Here is a 20113-nt window from a genome sequence, read left to right as displayed (position 1 = left end):
TGCTTGTTTTAGGTGATTGGCGGCACTTTTACACAGGGAAATTGTTCCTAAGAATGCTTTTTTCTGATAATTGACCCGATTTTGCCCAAGGCCTTTAGATACCTAAGGGATATGCATGCCTTGAAATATTTTTTTAATGATCCAATTCATCTAAAATAGGTAAAAAATTTTGCTCTTGGTCTGTATTAAATATATCCTTCTTTACTGGACCACTGGCAATCCTTCGATATATCACCTGCACATTGGCACTCCAGGGAACTGCAGCATAACTCTATTTAAAAGGGTTTTCCAAGACTTTACAACTGATGACCTATCCTCTGGATAGGTCATTAGTATCTGATCGGTAGGGGTCTGACACCTGCCCCTCACTGTCAATCAGCTGTTGAGAAGGCACCAAGGCCCTTGTGAGAGCTGTGGCCTTCTCCATGCCCACCAAGCACAGTATAGAGGCTGTGTTTGGCATTGCCCTCATTCACTTCTATGTGGCTGAGCTGTGCCTAAGCCATGTGACTGATGTATGTGACATATGGTCTAGGAAAAGCTAAGAGAAGGCTGTGGCACTACTGCAAGCACCGATCAGATACTGATAATCTATTCACTTACTTAAATGGATTTTAAAGTCTTGGAAAATCACTTTAAAGAGGACCTTTCAGTAGTTTAAAAACTAAAAACGAATTATATCAGTGGGCAGAGCGGCGCCCAGGGGTCCCCCTGCACTTACTAGTATGTTAAGTAAAGGAACCACAGGTGCCACATATAGGACAGAAAAAAAAAACATCTTTATGTGAATACACTCGCTAGCATGTTCTATATTCCTGTGACCTTGACATAGTTACATCATTTATTGCTTTTTTCTAATACATTTTACATGTTGTTTTATTAGATATGTATATTTTATTGCTGTTTTCACTGTAAATAATCGTAATACAACACGTGTATTAGTTCCCAATAGAATAAACCCAGATATTTAGAGTTTCCTTTCAGTATTTAAAAGTAAAAGCCATAAAAGTTAATGTATATTAATGTGCCAATTAGATTACGCAAATGACCTTGTCGTTTATTTTAGCATAGGCAGTGAATTAGGTTTACTTTTCTACGAGTATTTCCATTTTGCTTTTTAACCAATGTAAGATGCAATTACTGCACTAAGGTATTGATCTGGAAAGCAGAGATTAGTTTTAATGAATTTTGTTGCTAGTGTACATTTAGACAGTGATTGTGCCATGTTGTACTTTACACAAGATTGAGCAGTTGTCTCTTCAAGGCCTTGCACTGTTTGTCAGCCATGGCATGTCTCCTAAGTTTAGTAAGCATCCTGTGTCTCTGAGGATTAGGCTAGAGATGAACAGCTGGTGTGCTTATCCGTGTAAATCACATGCTTAAAAAGATCAGATTTACATGCTAGAACATTAATACAGATGCTAAAAATAAACATTTATCAAAGTTGAGAGGACATTGAGAGTCAAATGTCGTATTTTCAGCTGGATCCCACAATGTCAAGAAATGCAGCTTAAAATTCCTCAGTCAATATGAATTGTAATATAGGAAATCAAATTGTGAGCTCTGTGTTACTGTGAAAGCCAACTAACCTAAACTCTGCAACCCTGAGAGGGTTCTCTAGCAACTACATACATGAGTAAAAAAATAAAGGAAGTTTAGGGAAAAAAATCATAGTTTGGAGCTTAGGTGCTGCACCTGGTGACATCTGTGATGCAGTTAAGAACTTCAGTTTGGGTTGACAGATACAACATTATCTGCACTCACCTGAGATATGGGGTGAGCAAGAAGGTCTCCTAGATTTAAATATTATTTGACCTATTGACCTATGCTCAGAAAAGGGCATCAATATGAGATTGGCAGGGGTCCGACTGCTGACACCCCCGCAAATCAACTGTAAAAAAATGCTGCTGCGCTCCTTGAATGCTTAGGCCTCTTCCTAGGCCATCTGACATCACATTCATCGGTCAAGTGGCCTAGGCACAGCTCAGCTCCAATCATCTGCTAGCAGAACATACTGCCAACCGAATTAACACGGTGTACAGAGCTGGAAAAACGGACAAACACTGCTAACATATAACATGTATCAAAAAATGTTAAGACACAACCTGTTGGATTTAGGATCCAAGTTTGCAGATAAAAGATGGCTCTTGTTTCACTTATCTCAAATTTTATATACATTATGTTTTAATTTTGTATTTAAATATAAAAAAGAGAGTTCTGGTCTAAGATAACTGCCAACAGCTGATGACTGCCAGCCAATGCAGACTACAAAGTGATGTTGAGTGCCACACACAACATTTTATTAACATGGGATCTTCTTGGGCAGAAAAAGTAAAAACATTATGAAACATATTTTTTTTTCCTGTCATACTGTGTTCCAAAGTTTTACAATCTTTAGATATAATATCATTTGGCCTTACTGGTGTTTTCTACATGCCAAAAACATAATAGTTATAGCTTCACTGATCCTCAGAAGGGTATCTTATGTTGTCCTATTTAATAAGATTGTCCAAACGCCCAATTTTTGTGTTCTCCCAGAAGATTAGCTTCTGCCAGAGGAACCTGGCAGCAGCCTTTCCCTTTCTCCTTATTGAAAACACATACAAGCATTTTTTGTCTATTGCTGAGCAAATTTCCAAAAATTAGTTTAACGTACAAATCAATTATAACCGAATCAACAGTGCTCTGTCTTTCTTTATTTCTTTAAAAAAATGAGTGCCAAATTTTGATTCTAAATAATCTATTCTCTCATCTCTAGTATGGAGGGGTCAAGAGTGATAACTTTTAAGCAAACAAGAGTTTAGTCAACAGCCATTGAAGGTGTATTGGCACTCTAAGAGTATTAAGTTTATGAACTCTGTTTCTATAGTTTGTAATCCATAAATGTCTTTTTGAGGTTATGAATCAATGCATACAATGGCAATCAAAGGTCATAAGCTGGAGATAAGCCAAAGTACACTCTGATTCTGATATGACTGGAACTGCTATGATAGGCAGGGTAAATGCTGTAAGTTAAATTTATTACATCACAAAATTGGTTTAAAAAGAAAAGAGTATGTAGACTATAGATGTTATAGTTCCTAAAGAAAATAAGGCAGAAGATTCACTACAACACTTACACAGTAACATACCACTTCAAGCATATGTAAGTTTTATAGGCTGTATAGCATATTTCACATGCATTGTAGTCATGATACAATTGAACTACATCCTACAGTAGTACTTTGAGCCACGGCCAGCAGCCTAAAATAGGCAGTAAAATTTACATATGGTGGGCTAACAGCTCTTCTGGATATTCCAGTGTACAGAAATTGTATTAAAAGTTAAAGTTTAGCTTGCAAAGCACTAAGAGCCCCTAGTATTAAAAGTATTATCCCAGGAAAAGTATTTCTCAAAAGTATTTCTCACCAATCCACAGTGATAATAGTCAGATCTCTGGATTCTGAGCACTGGGACCCTCTGCATTTCCAAGAACAGAGGGTCCCTGAGTACCCACTATTATGGGTAAATAGTGTGCATTTTGGTCTATAAATACATTCCACCATGCATGGGTGAGAAATACTTTTTGTGGCCTAGACCCTTTATTCTGTTCCATTGAAAGCTAGCAAAAGGAGCTATTCTATCTATACTATGGAACTCTCTGCCTGAGGAGGTGGTGATGGTGAGTACAATAAAGGAATTCAAGAGGGGCCTGGACGTATTTCTGGAGTGTAATAATATTACAGGCTATGGCTACTAGAGAGGGGTCGCTGATCCAGGGAGTTATTCTGATTGCCTGATTGGAGTCGGGAAGGAATTTTTTATTCCCCTAAAGTGAGGAAATTTGACTTCTACCTCACAGGGTTTTTTTGCCTTCCTCTGGATCAACTTGCAGGATAACAGGCCGAACTGGATGGACAAATGTCTTTTTTCGGCCTTATGTACTATGTTACTATGTTACTATGTTACTATGTTACTATCTGGCTGCTTGGTGAGCTGTGGGGAGTTGTTGGTTCACCTGAAAATCAGTCTGTAAGGAGGTACTATTTGGTAATACATTGTCTGGTTTTGCATGAGAATTTATGGATGACTCTATCAATTGACTAAAATCAAAGCAATAAGGTTCCTTTTATAAAGGCAAATATTCTGCTTTGTAAAGAGCACCAAACTGTTGTAACTGCAGGTCCATTGGTGCTCGTTTCCTGCACTTATATGGAGCAAACATGCACCTGCATTGGGAAAAACCAATGTTATAGAGGACAATGTGATGCTGACAAACAAGCACTTTTATGCCAGCTTAAGCAATCTGATCACCTGACAAATGTTATTTGTACTGATCATCAACCAGTATAAAAAGGTCCTTAGTTTGTAGGTTTAAATATCCTTTTACATAGACCAATATATCAGGCAATTATTGGGAGCTAAGTAAACATTCCTGATTAGTTCCCGATCTTCAGTAGAGAAGAGGGCTGTATTTACATGCAGCAATCATCTCTGCTCAGTGTGATGTATGAGAACAATCAATCAATACCGGTATTGCTTATGCCCAAAGAAAATCGTGGGCCGCAGATCATTGTATAGACAGCACAATCTGCTGCCCAGAAATAATGATTTTTGGTGCAGGCTAGAAGACACAATCTCCTAAAAAATGTGTTTGCTAATTCATTAGGTGATCTCCTTTGACATAGGACAATTATTTGGAAATACTGTTTAAACAAACATTCATCCCTGATAATCGGCCTGATTATAAGTCCATGTAAAATGACTTTAGGGGTATGGGATAGTCAGTGATACTGCTGCCCAAGTGTCACCATAGGTGTGGAACTAATAACTAATACTAATTAATGGTTATAAATATGCAACTGGAATGAGTTACCAACCTTTAAAATGGGTCTCATATTGTACATATGTATATAAACACACAGAAATACTATAGTATAATCCACTGTTAGTTTACTGCTTCTGTAAGAGAAAAATGGGATTTGTTAGGATGATAGCAGGTGCAGAATTGAGAAGATAGTATGGCAGCTCGATAAGGGTGCCTTCACACGTGGCCGTTTTTGTTGCAGAAGATTTCTGCAACTGAAAATCTGTTCCATTGACCTGAGTGGGACTTGCCAAAATCCATGTGCTTGCTGCCAAAACAACCCCATCCAGCTGAATGGAACTGATTTTCAGCCACAGAAATTTTCTACACCAAAATCTCTTGATATCATTTCATTTATCAGTGTAAGGCTGTGGCCACGCTTTCAGTTTCCTGATGCAGTTTTGGAAGGCAAAACTAGGAGAGAATTTAAAAAAAGGGAGAAGTTCTCTCCTTTGTGATCCACTCCTGAGTTTGGCTTCCAAAACTTCATCAGGAAACATGAATCAAGTGTCCGTACGCTATTGTGTAATGCTCTTATTGAGTCACTACAGGGGGGCTCTTTCAGGTCAGGGTGAGAAAGTGAAGATAGGCTGTTTGTCATGCTAAAAGTCCAAACAAAGGAGGAAATTAAAATAACAGGACAGGAAGTAGCATATATAGTGAGTTTAGTGACCTAAAAAATTATAACTGGAAAACCATCCACACTTTTTTTTAAGAAACAAAATTACCTAGAATTTTCCCATATAGGCGGTTGTTAATATGTGATAAAAATTTTGTTGGAAGTGTTCCTTTAAGCATGTGCATACAGTAGTGAAAGGTAAAACAATGGTACTGTAATGGTACTGTAAAACAATGGTACTGTTCATATTACTATTACTATATGCACACTGTTTTACTCAAGCCCAACTAGATTTACATTCCAATATATCATTAAAGGGGTTCTCTGGGCTTAAAAATAATCTATCCCCAGGATAGGTCATCAATATCAGATCGGCGGGGGTCCAACACCCGGCACCACCGCCGAACAGCTGTATGAAGAGACGGCACGCATATTGTGCACATGCCGACTCCCGTCTCCCTTCCCGCTTGCTGCTATATCTATGGCAAAGCAGCAGTGAGCAGGAAGAGAGACGGGAGATGGCACGTGCACACTGATCTCGCCGCCTCCTTATACAGCTGATCGGCGGTGCGGTCGGGTGTTGGAACCCCGCCCATGTGATATTGATGACCTATCCTGAGGATAGGTCATCAATATTAAAAGCCCAGAGAACCCCTTTAATTGGATTAAAGCTACTGTCATCTCAATCCTTTTCTATGTTGTTTTTACCGCTGTGTCTGTCTATGGAGCAGTCAGGATGAGTTACATAAATTCCATGTAATGTCATTCTTGCAAATTAGGTGAAATTTTTTAAAGAAATGTGTTTTTGTTTGTTTTGCAGATGGGGAAGAAACGGAAATTTAGTTTTTTGGAGATGGTTCTCATTGTACTATTTCTAATGATGGCAATAATATCAATAGCTTTTATTGTGCTTTTTGCAACAGGACACTCAGGAAAAAAGCCTGCAGGTAAAAAAAAAACCAATATAATTGTGATTGTTTGGACAGTCAACCACATGATAATTCTGAAGTGTGATGTTTTTCCCCCCCTTTTACCTCAAACAAAACAAGTTAATATTTTCAATATATTTATTCTTAACCCATTACTTCAACTGGTTTTCAGAATTATTTTTCCCAAATGTGGATCTACATGATAATTTTTAATCATCCCAGTTCCCCCATGCTATATTTATGGTTTAAATAAGGAAGTAAATGTTTCCCTGTTGTTTCCGCTTCTTGATGTGATTAAGTTAATAAATTAGTAGCTTAGAGGATAGAATTCTTATCTCCTGATACACTTTGGCTCATAGATATAAATTTTTTAAAGACATCATCAGAAGCTTAGAAAAAGTTCTAATTCTAAATGTAGCGTTATCTTGTGTTTTCATTTCTTTTAAATGTTTTGCTTTTTAGAAACACCACTACCTCAATGTCCAGCCACATCTCAAAATGAGCGTATAGATTGTTTTCCAGATGGAGTGGCATCTGAGGTGAGTAGGAACATTTTCTACTTAAGAAATACCCTGGGTTTAAGAATCTTTATGGTTTACTGTGTGCAGGAGGCTGCTTGACAACACAGTGAGACCCCAATTACTACGTAGGGGTAAAGGCCCCAATACACATTAGAGGATTATCAGCTGGCCCCAAAGTTTTCAGCAGGACCAGCAGATAATCGAATGTGTATGTTTAATGTGTGTAAGAAGCTCCCAAAACAAGGATCGGGTTTGTTGAATTTCAATCCGATCCTTTTGTTCTCCTGGATATAGGCTGCCACCAGAGGTGTCTGACAGGGGGTTTCTCCTCTCTTCCCATTTAAAGCACATGCATGCTTGACTGATCCAAGTTGGAAGAGATAGCTGGCAACCAAACAAACATTCATCCATCTATTGAAGGTGTATTGGCACCATAATTCCCCTTAGTAGCAATGCTTCTAACGTTGTTTCTGTCAAATCTACTGGCTGCACCTAATAGACCTATTCAGAGGATTAGTTATTATCGTTTTAACCATTCACTTATTACTCTTTTTATGACCTTGTTATCACAGGCTGCCTGCAAACAACGAGGCTGTTGCTGGAGCCCCTTTAATGAAACCTATATCCCATGGTGTTTTTTTTCAAAAAGTCATGGATATAACGTTGTTGGTTCCCGGGAAAAAACCACACAAGGTATAAGTAACTTAAAATTGCAAGTCATTCTTTTTACAAAACTAACCTCTCTAACCTTTTTCTTTTTCTTATAATGAAATATTGAAATGACACCTCTCTCTGACACAAACTGAGATTTAAGAATTTGAGAAAATTCCACAAGATAACAATAACACAAAATACTTCTACAGTTTTATAATAGATTTACAAAACATATCTGCTACAGCCCATAATCACATCCACAATTCTCATCTTAAACACGTCTATCTGCAAATACCCAAAATTGCATGCCTAACTGTAAAGTAAAGAATTTCCATTATAAATTGAGCTTTCTGATCAAAGTGAACATCTCTGTTAAAAAATGTATGCCTCAGTAGTTTAAGGCTGAATTCACACATTCAGTTTTGATGCAGTTTTTGAAGCACTTAAAAAAAAAAAATCTAAGCCAGGAGTGGTACAAAAGAAGCTAAATCTTCCTCTATATTTTTCCCCTTTTCATACTAGCTTTCATTTAAAAAAGTACAAATATGAATACAGCTGCAGGATCCTAGAAGCGTTCTCTCTTAGAGTACTTTGACACTAGTGTTTTTGTTTTCCGGTATTGAATTCCGTCACAGGAGCTCAATAGCGGAAAAAAACTGATCAGTTTAGTGTTTAGGCAAAACGGATCCGGCTTTCCCGTCTGCGCATGCGCAGACCTTTAAAAATGCTAAAAAATTTTATACCGGATCATTTTTTTCCAGATGACACCGGAGAGACGGATCTGGTGTATCAATGCATTTGTCAGACAGATCCGCATCCTGATCCATCTGACAAATGCCATCAGTTTGCATCCGTATTGCTGGATCTGAAAACTGAAAACAGGCTCATAGACTTTCTACTGAGCCCATCTTAAGCAGCGAGGAGAGACAGCGCTCTGTGTGAGGGAATTTCCTTGTATTGGCAACTGGTGGGAGTCTCAGCACTCAGACCGCCAGTGATCAAAATCTTTGAAATGTCACCATATAAAACATTGTTGTTTTTTTGTAAAAGTAGGTGTACACTTTAAGTATTATACATTATAGTAATCAGAGATCACTAAACAATTATGATGTGCGTAAAGATAAATACTATAATTAGCAGAATAGAGAAAACATCATCAGGAAGGTGTTAAGAGAACATGCAGCACTCAAACAGCAGCTCTGTTAGGAAATTGCTGATTATTTACTGTATAACTGTAACACTGTTTTTCTTTTTTTCTTTAATGTAACTTTGATCTATTTTGAATTGAAAAGTCTGAATGCACCAATATGCATGATTTATTTGCAGGGTTCAGAGCTGATCTGAAAAGAGTCCAGTTTCCAACTTTATTTGGGGGTGACATAGAAGATTTAAAGTTGACTGCTGAAATGCAATCCAAAAATCGTTTTCGGTTCAAGGTTAGTTGAGATTAAAAACTTTTAATTACCCAAAAATAGAATTTAGGATGCATCAACATTGTACTGCAAAATCCACATCATATGCACCAAATGGGTAACTGCAGATTTGTTGCATTGCAAAGGGTAACATTTATGGTGGAAAACAACTTAATAAACCCTGTTGATATGTTGCATATGAACAAAATGTCCGGATTATCATAAGTGGCTTTGTTACATATATTGTACAGGTGAAACTCTAAAAATTTTATTATCGTGCAAAGTTCATTTATTTCAGTAATGCAACTTAAAAAGTGAAACTAATATATGAGATAGACTCATTATTTGCAAAGCGAGATATTTAAAGCCTTTATTTGTTATCATTTGGATGATTATGGCTTACAGGTTATGAAACTCCAAAGTCACAATTTTGAGGTACCCTTTGCTCAGGGGATATGGATTAATTAGCTGACTAGAGAGTGACACTTTGAGCCTAGAATATTGAAGCTTTTCACAAAATTCTAATTTTAAGCTGCATTAATGCAATTCCTTTTAAGTTGCATTACTGAAATAAATGAACTTTTGCACAATATAAAATTTTTTCGAGTTTCACCTGTATATACTTACCTAGATATAATTCTTCGTGTATAAATGTAATTTACTGGATTAAATAAAGCACTGTGAAATTACTTCAAATGGAAGAGCCAAAGATTCTGCATCACAGACCAAAATAGTACATGTCTCAGTGATTTTTTTCACTAACCTACAGTGAATGGATATGTGTGTGGTGTGTAGAACCAGGGGCGTAGCTATAGGGGGTGCAGAGATAGCAGTCACTACCGGGCCCAGGAGCCTGAGGGGGCCCAAAGACCCTTGTGCCACATAAGAAGACATAAGACATAAGAAGACACCAGTGTTATAGAAAGTGCTTGCTGGTCAAGTTACCCCTCTGGCTGGAGGGAAGGGGTTGGGATTAGGTAAAAAATTTGGCATGCGGGGGTGCCGATTAAATTTTTTCCTCAAGCAGAATGAAGGCTATGTGCTTCTCTGGCCATAAAGCACTGAGGAAAGGGGGGCCCAAGCTGAAATCTTGCACCAGGGCCCACGAGCATTTAGCTATGCCCCTGGTGCACACGTTAGTGAAAAATGGAGATGTGAGCAAGGCTTTATTTTAGTCTGAAAGCACTTTTTTTGGCAGTTTTTGATTCAAAATTTTTAGCCAAACACAGGGAAAGATCAGTTGATAGGGAAAGAAAAATCTATATGTTGAACTGATACTTTTTGTATCCACTTTTATGTTTGACTAAAAAAAAAAAATGCCACAAAAACTTTATATGTGATCCAAGCCTTAAAAAAATAAAAAAAATAAAAATGATACAAAGAGATGCAAATCAGATTAGTATGACAATGCTATGCTGCTGATTCTTGTTTGGGCAAAGTAAGGTTTGGGCTCAATAGAAAAAGTGTAGTCAAATCCATTGTCCCCAAATCCCAGCAATCAGTAATTTTCACTGGGAGAATTCGCACATTTTCCTTATAAGGGCAGAGAATATCCAGGCAAGGTAGAATATATGGAAATGGAGTTGGTAATATGGGACAACATTTGGTGCTTAAACAGTTTGGCTAAAAAATTCTGTAGCACACTTGTATATCTATACAATGTCTTGATTTTTTTTTTTATAGATCACAGATGCTAAAAAACAACGATTTGAAGTCCCCCATGAACATGTTAAAAGTTTTACTGGAACAGAAGAACTAAACCCAAATTATAATGTGGAATTAGCAAACAGCCCCTTTGGAATTAAAGTTTCAAGGAAATCACCAACAGCCAGAGTCCTGTAAGCATCAATTTTATTTTATAACCTGTCTCATACATACTGTACATACCCTGATACTATATATACTATGTATATCCAGTATATCAAGTTTTGGAAGACCCTTCTTTATAAATTATGTTGCCTGGCCTAGGAGTTCCTTCAATTGAAAATTGCTGATCCATGACCAAAACACTTTTTATGCCAATTTTTCTGTTTAACTTCAATTGCAAATGAAAAATCAACCTTGAAGCAAGCAAATACAGTATCTTGAAATTTGTTTCGGCCCCAATCAATTCTAGTCAAATCCAATATGCTCCAATTGCTCAGAAAATTTGTATAGAACAGTCTCTCGTCTCAAAGGACTTTTTTTTTATTCAAAGAATAAATATGAGTCCTAGAGGAAAAGAGAGACCGACACAGATCACATCACTTGAAATGAAACATGCAAGGACAAGAGTGCTGGGTGCCCCGATATTATGCTTCTTCTTCTAAAAGTACAAGATTAATGCATGTCTCAAGAGACAATTGTCCTAGTTAGCTGAATGGCCTTGGAGATACTCTGGGGGAGGGTGCTATTTCTCATAAGAGAGACCAACAAGTATGCATGAGGCGTATTGTTGTCCAGCTAATGCTGCTCTACCTTTTTTGGATAAATATATGCACATTTAAGTATCTTACATCTGCTGGCATCAGATACGCATAATGAGGGACATTTATCAAATCAGATATGTCAGTTTTGTGGTCTAAAAAGTCACAACTCATGGCAAATACTATATTTTCTGCAACATTTGATTCGATTTGTGACATTTCGTAATCCTTGCCACTTTTCACAGTGGTCTATGTTTAAGAGCTTAAAAAGAGATTAGACCTGGATTTTGGCTTATTTACTAGTCGCAACCTACACAAGGCAACCACCTAGTCTACTTTTACACTAAAGCTATAAACCACATTGCACTCATGCCAGATATAATATTAAAGTGCTCCATTTCATAAATTTGGTGCAGGCACACAAATCAAAGCCAGACTGACAAAAAACAACCTTAAAAGCTAAACCACCCCATATGTTCTTTTATTTATTGATTTTTGCAAGAAAAGTTAATTTGAATATCTTTCCAATAAACCAAAAGGTATGTAAATTAGCTTTCCTTCCAAAAAGATCATAAGCCAATCTAATGCCAGCAGATATAAGATATGCTAATTTGCATTTATGTTTCCCGGGAAGGAAGAGCAGTGTTGGCTATACTAGAGTACGCCTCATGCATACTTATTGATCTCCTTAATGAGAAATAGAACCCTCAAGAATACCCACAGGGCCACTCAGCTAGCCATGGCAATTTTCTGTTATAATACCCTGATCTCTTGTCAGAAGTATAACAGTTTTTTGTGTCTGATTCCCAGTGGGGTATTACTTATCTCTAAGCAAATCCCCAAAAATTCTGGATGAGTTATGAATTGGTAGATTAAAATTGTTATTACTATAGATGCTTGGTAGTTTTTAACCTTGCATAAAAGAGTCTGTTTTGCAGGAAATTCACTGTTAAACCAGGCATATGCATTGTAGGACTAGCTCAGCTGAATGCAATGATGCCTTTCATTTACCAATACATTGCTTTATTAGGGGAGAAAACATAATTTTATGCAGTTAAGTGTACCAAGGGTGGGCCCAAGCCACTCTGTACACGCTTGCTCCTCATGCTTCCTTGAAAAACCCCTTCCTCTCCTTGATTGCAGAGTCAGGTTCCTGCATAATCATCTGGCCTGACTCTTGGATCATTTAGATTGTCTATTTTCCGGAGTGATGGATCCTATTTCGTTTACAGTATTACATTTCCCCAGCAGAAGCTGTTTTTTTTGGCATCAGCTCTCATATTTAAGTGGTACAATGATTAGATAAGCCCTTATGTTCAGAAACAAATAACACAAATGCATGATGTTTATAACAAACTATTGTTTGCAGTTGCTATAATGTCATCCCATACAAATAAAATAATAAAATCTTCTCTGCTTCACCAGATTTGATACTACCATAGGACCACTCATTTACGCTGACCAATACTTACAATTGTCCATCAAACTACCTAGCAGCAATATTTATGGCTTAGGCGAACATGTTCACCGACAATATAAGCATGATATGAACTGGAGAAGGTGGCCTATATTTACCAGAGATTGGTTTCCCAACGGAGTAAGTGCTTATTCTTATAATCCCTTATTTAATGATTACAAGCTCATTACACCTCATGTTTACAGTATCTCGGTTTAAATGTAAGCTTGCATTTAGTAATCATAAGTAAAGCAATGTACCCAAGCAACTCTGCAAATGTGCAGCTTTTAATAAGTAATTATAAAGTGAAGTCTTAGAAAGGCTTATTGTACATTAAAGCTTGTAAAACTATTGTAGGATAAATTATATATCGCTCATTAGTGTATATTGAAATGAATACTCCAAAGTGGAGAAATTATTCTGGCTGTGTAATTTAAGAAATTACATGAAAAAGGTTGTTGGTAATTTGGGATTATTCAGCAATGACAAAAGACAATATATTTAATACTAATATGTCTGTGCCTAGAATCTGCGTTTTTTCGGGTCCGCACAATTTTTCACTAATTACTCCTCTCTCAGAAAGATCTTCCAATTATGCAAGCACTAGTGGGATGCCGTATACTCCAAAAATCCCTCTTTCCACTACAGCTCCTGTAGGAAAAGCACACCAATAGTGTTGTAGCACAGTAAATGCTTCTCACCTGCACCTTTCCCTATAATACTCACAGGGGCAGGTAGAAATCAGGTACCTCAGACACAGTAGACGCCACAATTCCTCCAAATTTTGGTGTCTACTGTGTCTGAGGTGCCTGATTTACACCTGCCTCTGTGAGTATTATAGGGAAAGGTGCAGGTGAGAAGCATTTACTGTGCTACACTATTGGTAAATTTGCTTGAATATTTTGGATACCAGGCTCAAGCTTAATATTAAAAAAAAAACTACCCTCCAATTTAGGCTCTGTTATCAGTCCCTACTAGAGATAAGTTAATTGATCCTATAGAATTAGATTTCAATCCACTTTTTTTTAGAAAAATTCTGATTTTATCAGAATTTCAGGTGATTCAATTTAGAGAATTTGGGGAGAAAGAGAGAGAGATTACAGCTGGGGAAAAATAGACTTCTAGACTTCTACTAATACTTTGTAATGTGAGGCAATGGATTCAGAAAACGTTTATTTCGTTGAATTCTGTTGGCTCCACCTTTTCTTCTTTACCCTCTTCTTCTTTTTCTTATTACTCATAAGTCTAGGGTGCTGTAGGTATTAAAAGGGGGTATACATATAGAAAATAAGTACAATATGTATGAGTTTATTAACAGAATAGTACAGAGAAGGAGGAGATAAGCCTGCCCAGAAGGGCTGACAATTTACAAGGGAAGAAGACAGTAGGTGACAGTAGTCTTATATGACTGTCTAGTGGCAGCTGGGTTTATTGTAGATTACAAGGTATGGTAAAGAGGAGAGTTTTCAGGTTGTTGATGAATGTTTAGGAGGAACACTCAAAAGGGGGGCATAAAAGAAAGTCTTGTGAGGCCAGAATATGATGAATGGTCAGAAATGTAAGGTGGGGACAGATTGTGGATATTCTTCTATGTAGTTGTTAGCATTTTTATCTGAACTTGCTGGTCAATGGCGAAACAGTGTAGAGATTGGCAGAGGGGTAGAGGTAAAGAAAAATGAGAGTGGTGAATTGATCTGCAAGCAAAGTTGAGGATAGAGGGCACACGACTATCAGACTGGAGGGGCCAGAAGATCATTTTGCAGCAGTCTAGGTGGCAGATGATGAGAGCATATAGCAGCATTTATGTTGAGTCAGGGTTAAGGAAGGAGCAAATACATTAAATGCTTTTGATTTGGGATAAAATATTATCCCAAAGCAGTGGACTTGTAAGACTGGAGAAAGTGTAGAGATATTAGCTGTCATTGGTCTGGTGGCTGAGTGAAATGGGGAAAAGATTATGAAGTTGGTTTTCTCCATGTTAAGTTTTAAAATCTGGTGGGAGGAAAATGAGAATATAGCAATGGGAGTAGCTATAGGGGGTGCAGAGGTAGCAGTTGCTACTGGGCCCAGTAGCCTTGGGGGCCCCAAAACCTATTCTGTTATATAAGAAGACACCAGCATTACAGAAAGCACGTAGAGGGGAGCCCTGTTACAGATTTTGCACTGGGGCCAAGGATCTTCAAGTTTCACCTCTAGTTATAGCTAATAGATCTGCTGGGATTCTGGATAGCAGAGATGTGACATCTAGGCTAGTAAAGTAGATTTCAGCATCATCAGCAAAGAAATATTACTGAAAGCCTTGTAATTCTATGAACTGTCAGAGCCAAAGGTATAGATGGAGAAAAGTAAGGGTCCCAGGACAGAAGACACTGACAAAGAAAGGGTGTGATGAGGAGGTGGTGTGTGAATGGGAGACACTAAACATTTAGTTGGTGAAGTATGAAGTGATCCAAGAGAGGGCAAAGTCTCTGATACCAAGGGATCAGAAAGTGTGCAAAAGAAGGGAATGGTTGACTGTGTTGAAGGCAGAGGACAGGTCTAGAAGGAAGAGCACAGAGAAGTGAGGTTTAGATTTTGATAGCTAACAGATCCTTAGTGATAAGATTGTAGTTAGTCAAAAAGTGAGTGAATGAGAAATGGAAGAGCAGTTCAAGGTGGACATGTTGTTTTAGGAGGTTTGAAACAAATGGTAGTATCAATATGGGGCAGTAGCTAGATAAGAGAGGGTGGGTCAAGGAAAGGCTTCTTGAGGCTTTTTGTGGTGGTGGCATGTTTATAATAAGAATGGAAGATGCCTTGGTTAAGGATATGGTGCGATGAGACTGGGTAAAGGGCACAGTTGGTGAGATTTGATTTGGAAGATAGGGTGGAAAACCTTTTCTCAATGACAGCGAAGAATCAGGTTATGTGAGAAGAGCACAGAGCAGTTGTGTAGAGGGTTTGTGGCAACCATTGGCTGATTATTATTTTTTTATGTTCATAATTTGTTTGAGATTGAGTCAAAGTCCTCTGCTGAGATGAGGGACAGAGTATGGAGCTAAACGTTTTAAATAATTGTTTGGGGTTATGGGACAAAGAAGATACAGTATGAATATGGCTGTAGTGTTGTTTTGAAGAGGTATGCAGATGTAAAGCTGAAAACTGCTTGTTTGTACGTATATAGTGAAGTATTGCTTAGAATGGGTTTACTTCAAGCATTGTTCTGCAACTTTGAAAGCCTGCCTCAGTTTTTTTCAGATTTGTGCGCCAGGGATGTCTGTTTTGTTGTGTGTGAGAAGAATGAGAGAAGTCAAGAGCTGAAGTACTGTAATTGTGATGTTATAGAAAGCAGTGGCTGAGTCTGCTTCATGAATAGAAGATATGGTGGAGAGTGGTAAAATTGAGATAGAGAGTGTGTGGCTATCAAGATATTTTATAGTCCTACAAGGGTAGTTTCTGGACTGGAGGAGCAGTTATAGAGATACTGGGAAACAATTTAAGAAGATTGGGGTTGGAAAAATATAGAGGAGAGTCTGAGATTACACAGAGAGCAGAGGTGGATGAAAATAAGTTTATGTAGGGGCCTGATGAGATACACCCAAAATTATTAAAAGAGCTTAGTGGTGAGCTGGCAAAACCGTTAACAGATTTATTTAACCAATCATTAGTAACAGGAGTCGTCCCGGAAGATTGGAAATTGGCAAATGTCGTACCCATTCACAAGAAAGGTAGTAGGGAGGAATCGAGCAACTATAGACCAGTGAGTCTGACATCAATAGTAGGCAAATTAATGGAAACCCTATTAAAGGATAGGATTGTGGAACATCTAAAATCCCATCGATTGCAAGATGAAAAACAACATGGGTTTACTTCAGGGAGATCATGTCAAACAAATCTTATAGATTTTTTTTGACTGGGTGACTAAAATAATTGACGGTGGAGGTGCAGTAGACATTGCATATCTAGATTTTAGTAAGGCTTTTGACACTGTCCCACATAGAAGACTTATCAATAAACTGCAGTCATTGAGCATGGACTCCCATATTGTTGAGTGGATTAGGCAGTGGCTGAGTGACAGACAGCAGAGGGTTGTAGTCAATGGAGAACATTCAAAACAAGGTCATGTTACCAGTGGGGTTCCACAGGGATCTGTACTGGGACCAATTTTGTTTAATATCTTCATAAGTGATATTGCAAAAGGCCTCGATGGTAAGGTTTGTCTTTTTGCTGATGACACAAAGATATGTAACAGGGTTGATGTTCCTGGAGGGAAACGCCAAATGGAAAAGGATTTAGGAAAACTAGAAGAATGGTCAGAACTCTGGCAACTGAAATTTAATGTGGATAAGTGCAAGATAATGCACCTGGGGCGTAAAAACCCAAGGGCAGAATATAGAATATTTGACACAGTCCTGACCTCAGTATCTGAGGAAAGGGATTTAGGAGTAATTATTTCAGAAGACTTAAAGGTGGGAAGACAATGTAATAGGGCAGCACGAAATGCCAGCAGAATGCTTGGATGTATAGGGAGAGGTATAAGCAGTAGAAAGAGTGAAGTGCTTATGCCGCTGTACAGAACACTGGTGAGACCTCACTTGGAGTATTGTGCGCAGTACTGGAGGCCATATCTCCAGAAGAATATAGATACTCTAGAGAGAGTTCAGAGAAGAGCTACTAAACTAGTACATGGATTGCAGGATAAAACTTACCAGGAAAGGTTAAAGGACCTTAATATGTATAGCTTGGAAGAAAGAAGAGACAGAGGGGATATGATAGAAACTTTTAAATACATAAAGGGAATCAACTCGGTAAAGGAGGAGAGCATATTTAAAAGAAGAAAAACTACCACAAGAGGACACAGTTTTAAATTAGAGGGGCAAAGGTTTAAAAGTAATATAAGGAAGTATTACTTTACTGAGAGAGTAGTGGATGCATGGAATAGCCTTCCTGCAGAAGTGGTAGCTGCAAATACAGTGAAGGAGTTTAAGCATGCATGGGATAGGCATAAGGCTATCCTTCATATAAGATAGGGCCAGGGACTATTAATAGGATTCAGATATATTGGGCAGACTAGATGGGCCAAATGGTTCTTATCTGCCGACACATTCTATGTTTCTATGTTTCTATGTACTGTATGTGTTCTTTTTGGGTGGATGTGTTAGAGGTCAAAGGAGAAAGTGAGAAATAGGAGTATGGAGGTAGCCAAATAGTGTGTGCCAATGTGGATGTTGAAGTTCCCCAGGATGATAGTGGAGATGTCAGTTGAGAGGAAAGTTAAGAGCCAGGTAGTGGTGGAAGGAGCCAAGTGACAGGGTGTGGTGAACAGTAGATGATGGCTACTTAAAGGTTGGACAAAGAGTTGACACACAGAGTGAACATTAAAAGAAGGGAGTTGGGTTAAAGGAGCATTTCCCCTGATAAAAGTTGCCCATCAGCCTCCAAATGAGCATTTGTTTGCTCATCGGCTGATTAGCTGCTTGATTCTAAGGTACAATTACTAGGAATGAGCATTTGCATGAACACTCGTTCTTGATGATTGGCCAAAAATTTGGCAGTTTAATAGGGCCCTTAGTCTAACATGAGTAGAGAGTTGCAACAAAATTATCATTCCACTTGTTCCATTTTCATTCACCTAAGTGCATGCATCCTACAATGCTATTGATAAAGGGCCCCATTGTATGTAATGAACCAAGGTTTGCATCTACTGTTTACACTAAAATACTATATTGTGCTGCTTATTTTGTAGGATGGATTCAATTTATATGGTGCACAGACATTTTTCCTCTGTTTGGAGGATGAAACAGGAGCATCCTTTGGTGTCTTTTTAATGAACAGCAATGCAATGGGCAAGTACTTTATAATGTTAAATCAATCTCTATTACAATACATTTTCATAGCCCCTGTGCTCCTTATTATGGTATTTGTTGTAAAATATATTACCATTAGGCCTCATGCACACGGCCGTTGTTTGGGTCCACATCCGAGCCACCATTTTGGCGGCTCGGATGCGGACCCGTTCACTTCAATGGGGCCGCAAAAGATGCGGACAGCACTCCGTGTGCTGTCCGCATCCGTTGCTCCGTTCCGTGGCCCCGCTAAAAAAATATAACATGTCCTATTCTTGTCCGCGCTTTGCGGACAAGAATAGGCATTATTATTGAAGGCTGTCCGTGCCATTCCGCAAATTGCGAAACGCGCATGGACGCCATCCGTGTTTTGCGGATCCTCGATTTGCGGACCGCAAAACACACCACGGTCGTGTGCATGAGGCCTTAAAATGAGATATATTGTATATTACATAAAATATCCTCTGAAATTAATATCTAAAATTTGTGTCTATTCTGCCTATTCAATTAAGTTTAATTGCTATTAGTTATATTATTTTTACATGTTTATTAATTGTACCTATAATTCTGAAATGAAACGGGTATTACCAATAACTCTCTTTCAGAGAAAAAGCCAGCTTGGCTGCTCAAACTTCTCTTACTATCAGAGAAGGTTATGGCCAGCCATACATTTCTCCTTCTGTTGATTGTAGTATTACATGAGGCCCACTGAAATGAGTGGCTGTCCATGTCATATTTGTATGAGCAGGATAAACTAGAGCAGGAGCAACCCTGCATGATATACTGTATATCGACAGGGGTTAGATGAACCATAATATTTTGATCTAATTTGTATACGTATATTGGTTTAGTTATATGTTCACTTACAGCGTTGGACTGGGGTGCCTAGCGCACACTGGTAAAATTATATTCTGGGGGCCCACTATGGAACAACATGCAAATACTACCTGCTCACATTGCGGCAGACAGCAATAAGATGCTCAAAATGATTGATTATGAGGGTCCCTGCAACAACTTCAAGAAGGCAGGTTCCTGGGGAAAGAGGATACGAGTTGGCCTGCTTCTGTATCTAGAAGTCATCTGCCACGGTCACTCCAATGACAGGGGTCAGAAGATCTAAGAGACTGGCTGCAAGTGATGTGTTCTGACAGCCTCTTTGGTTTCACTTGTTTCTGTGTTGTTGCTGGTTATGACCACACCTCTTGTCTCAGGTTTAGCTTAAGCGGTCATTCCAACTACTCTATTTAGTCTGGTCTCACCCATTATCCTATGCAGTTAATAGCTCCTTTCTGGTTGTGGAAGTGCTGGTGTTTGTTTCTCCACTGAGTTCCTGCTCGTCCGCATACTTCAGATTTAAGTGTATTTTCGCTATTTCTAGTTTGTTGTATTCCCCTATCTTTTGGTATTAGGCCTGAGGGAGTTTTCTGTTCCTTCAGCTGGGAAGGA

At 38.3% G+C, this 20113-nt stretch overlaps 1 protein-coding gene across 1 annotated transcript in view; it reads left to right on the top strand.

Annotated features, from left to right (window-relative positions):
• SI (sucrase-isomaltase) overlaps positions 1-20113 on the top strand; it is a 359277-nt gene that overhangs the window by 129941 nt on the left and 209223 nt on the right. The window contains exons 3-9 of the mRNA XM_040428175.1: positions 6286-6412; positions 6857-6933; positions 7488-7608; positions 8896-9005; positions 10665-10819; positions 12812-12983; positions 18568-18667. Coding sequence (XP_040284109.1) covers positions 6286-6412; positions 6857-6933; positions 7488-7608; positions 8896-9005; positions 10665-10819; positions 12812-12983; positions 18568-18667 — 862 coding nt within the window. The remainder of the gene's footprint in view (positions 1-6285; positions 6413-6856; positions 6934-7487; positions 7609-8895; positions 9006-10664; positions 10820-12811; positions 12984-18567; positions 18668-20113) is intronic.

This window comes from Bufo bufo, chromosome 4, assembly GCF_905171765.1.
Source record: "Bufo bufo chromosome 4, aBufBuf1.1, whole genome shotgun sequence".
NCBI classification, from domain to species: Eukaryota; Metazoa; Chordata; class Amphibia; order Anura; family Bufonidae; genus Bufo; species Bufo bufo.
Note: the sequence above shows the minus strand (reverse complement) of the source record. Positions and strands in the feature narration are given on the sequence as shown.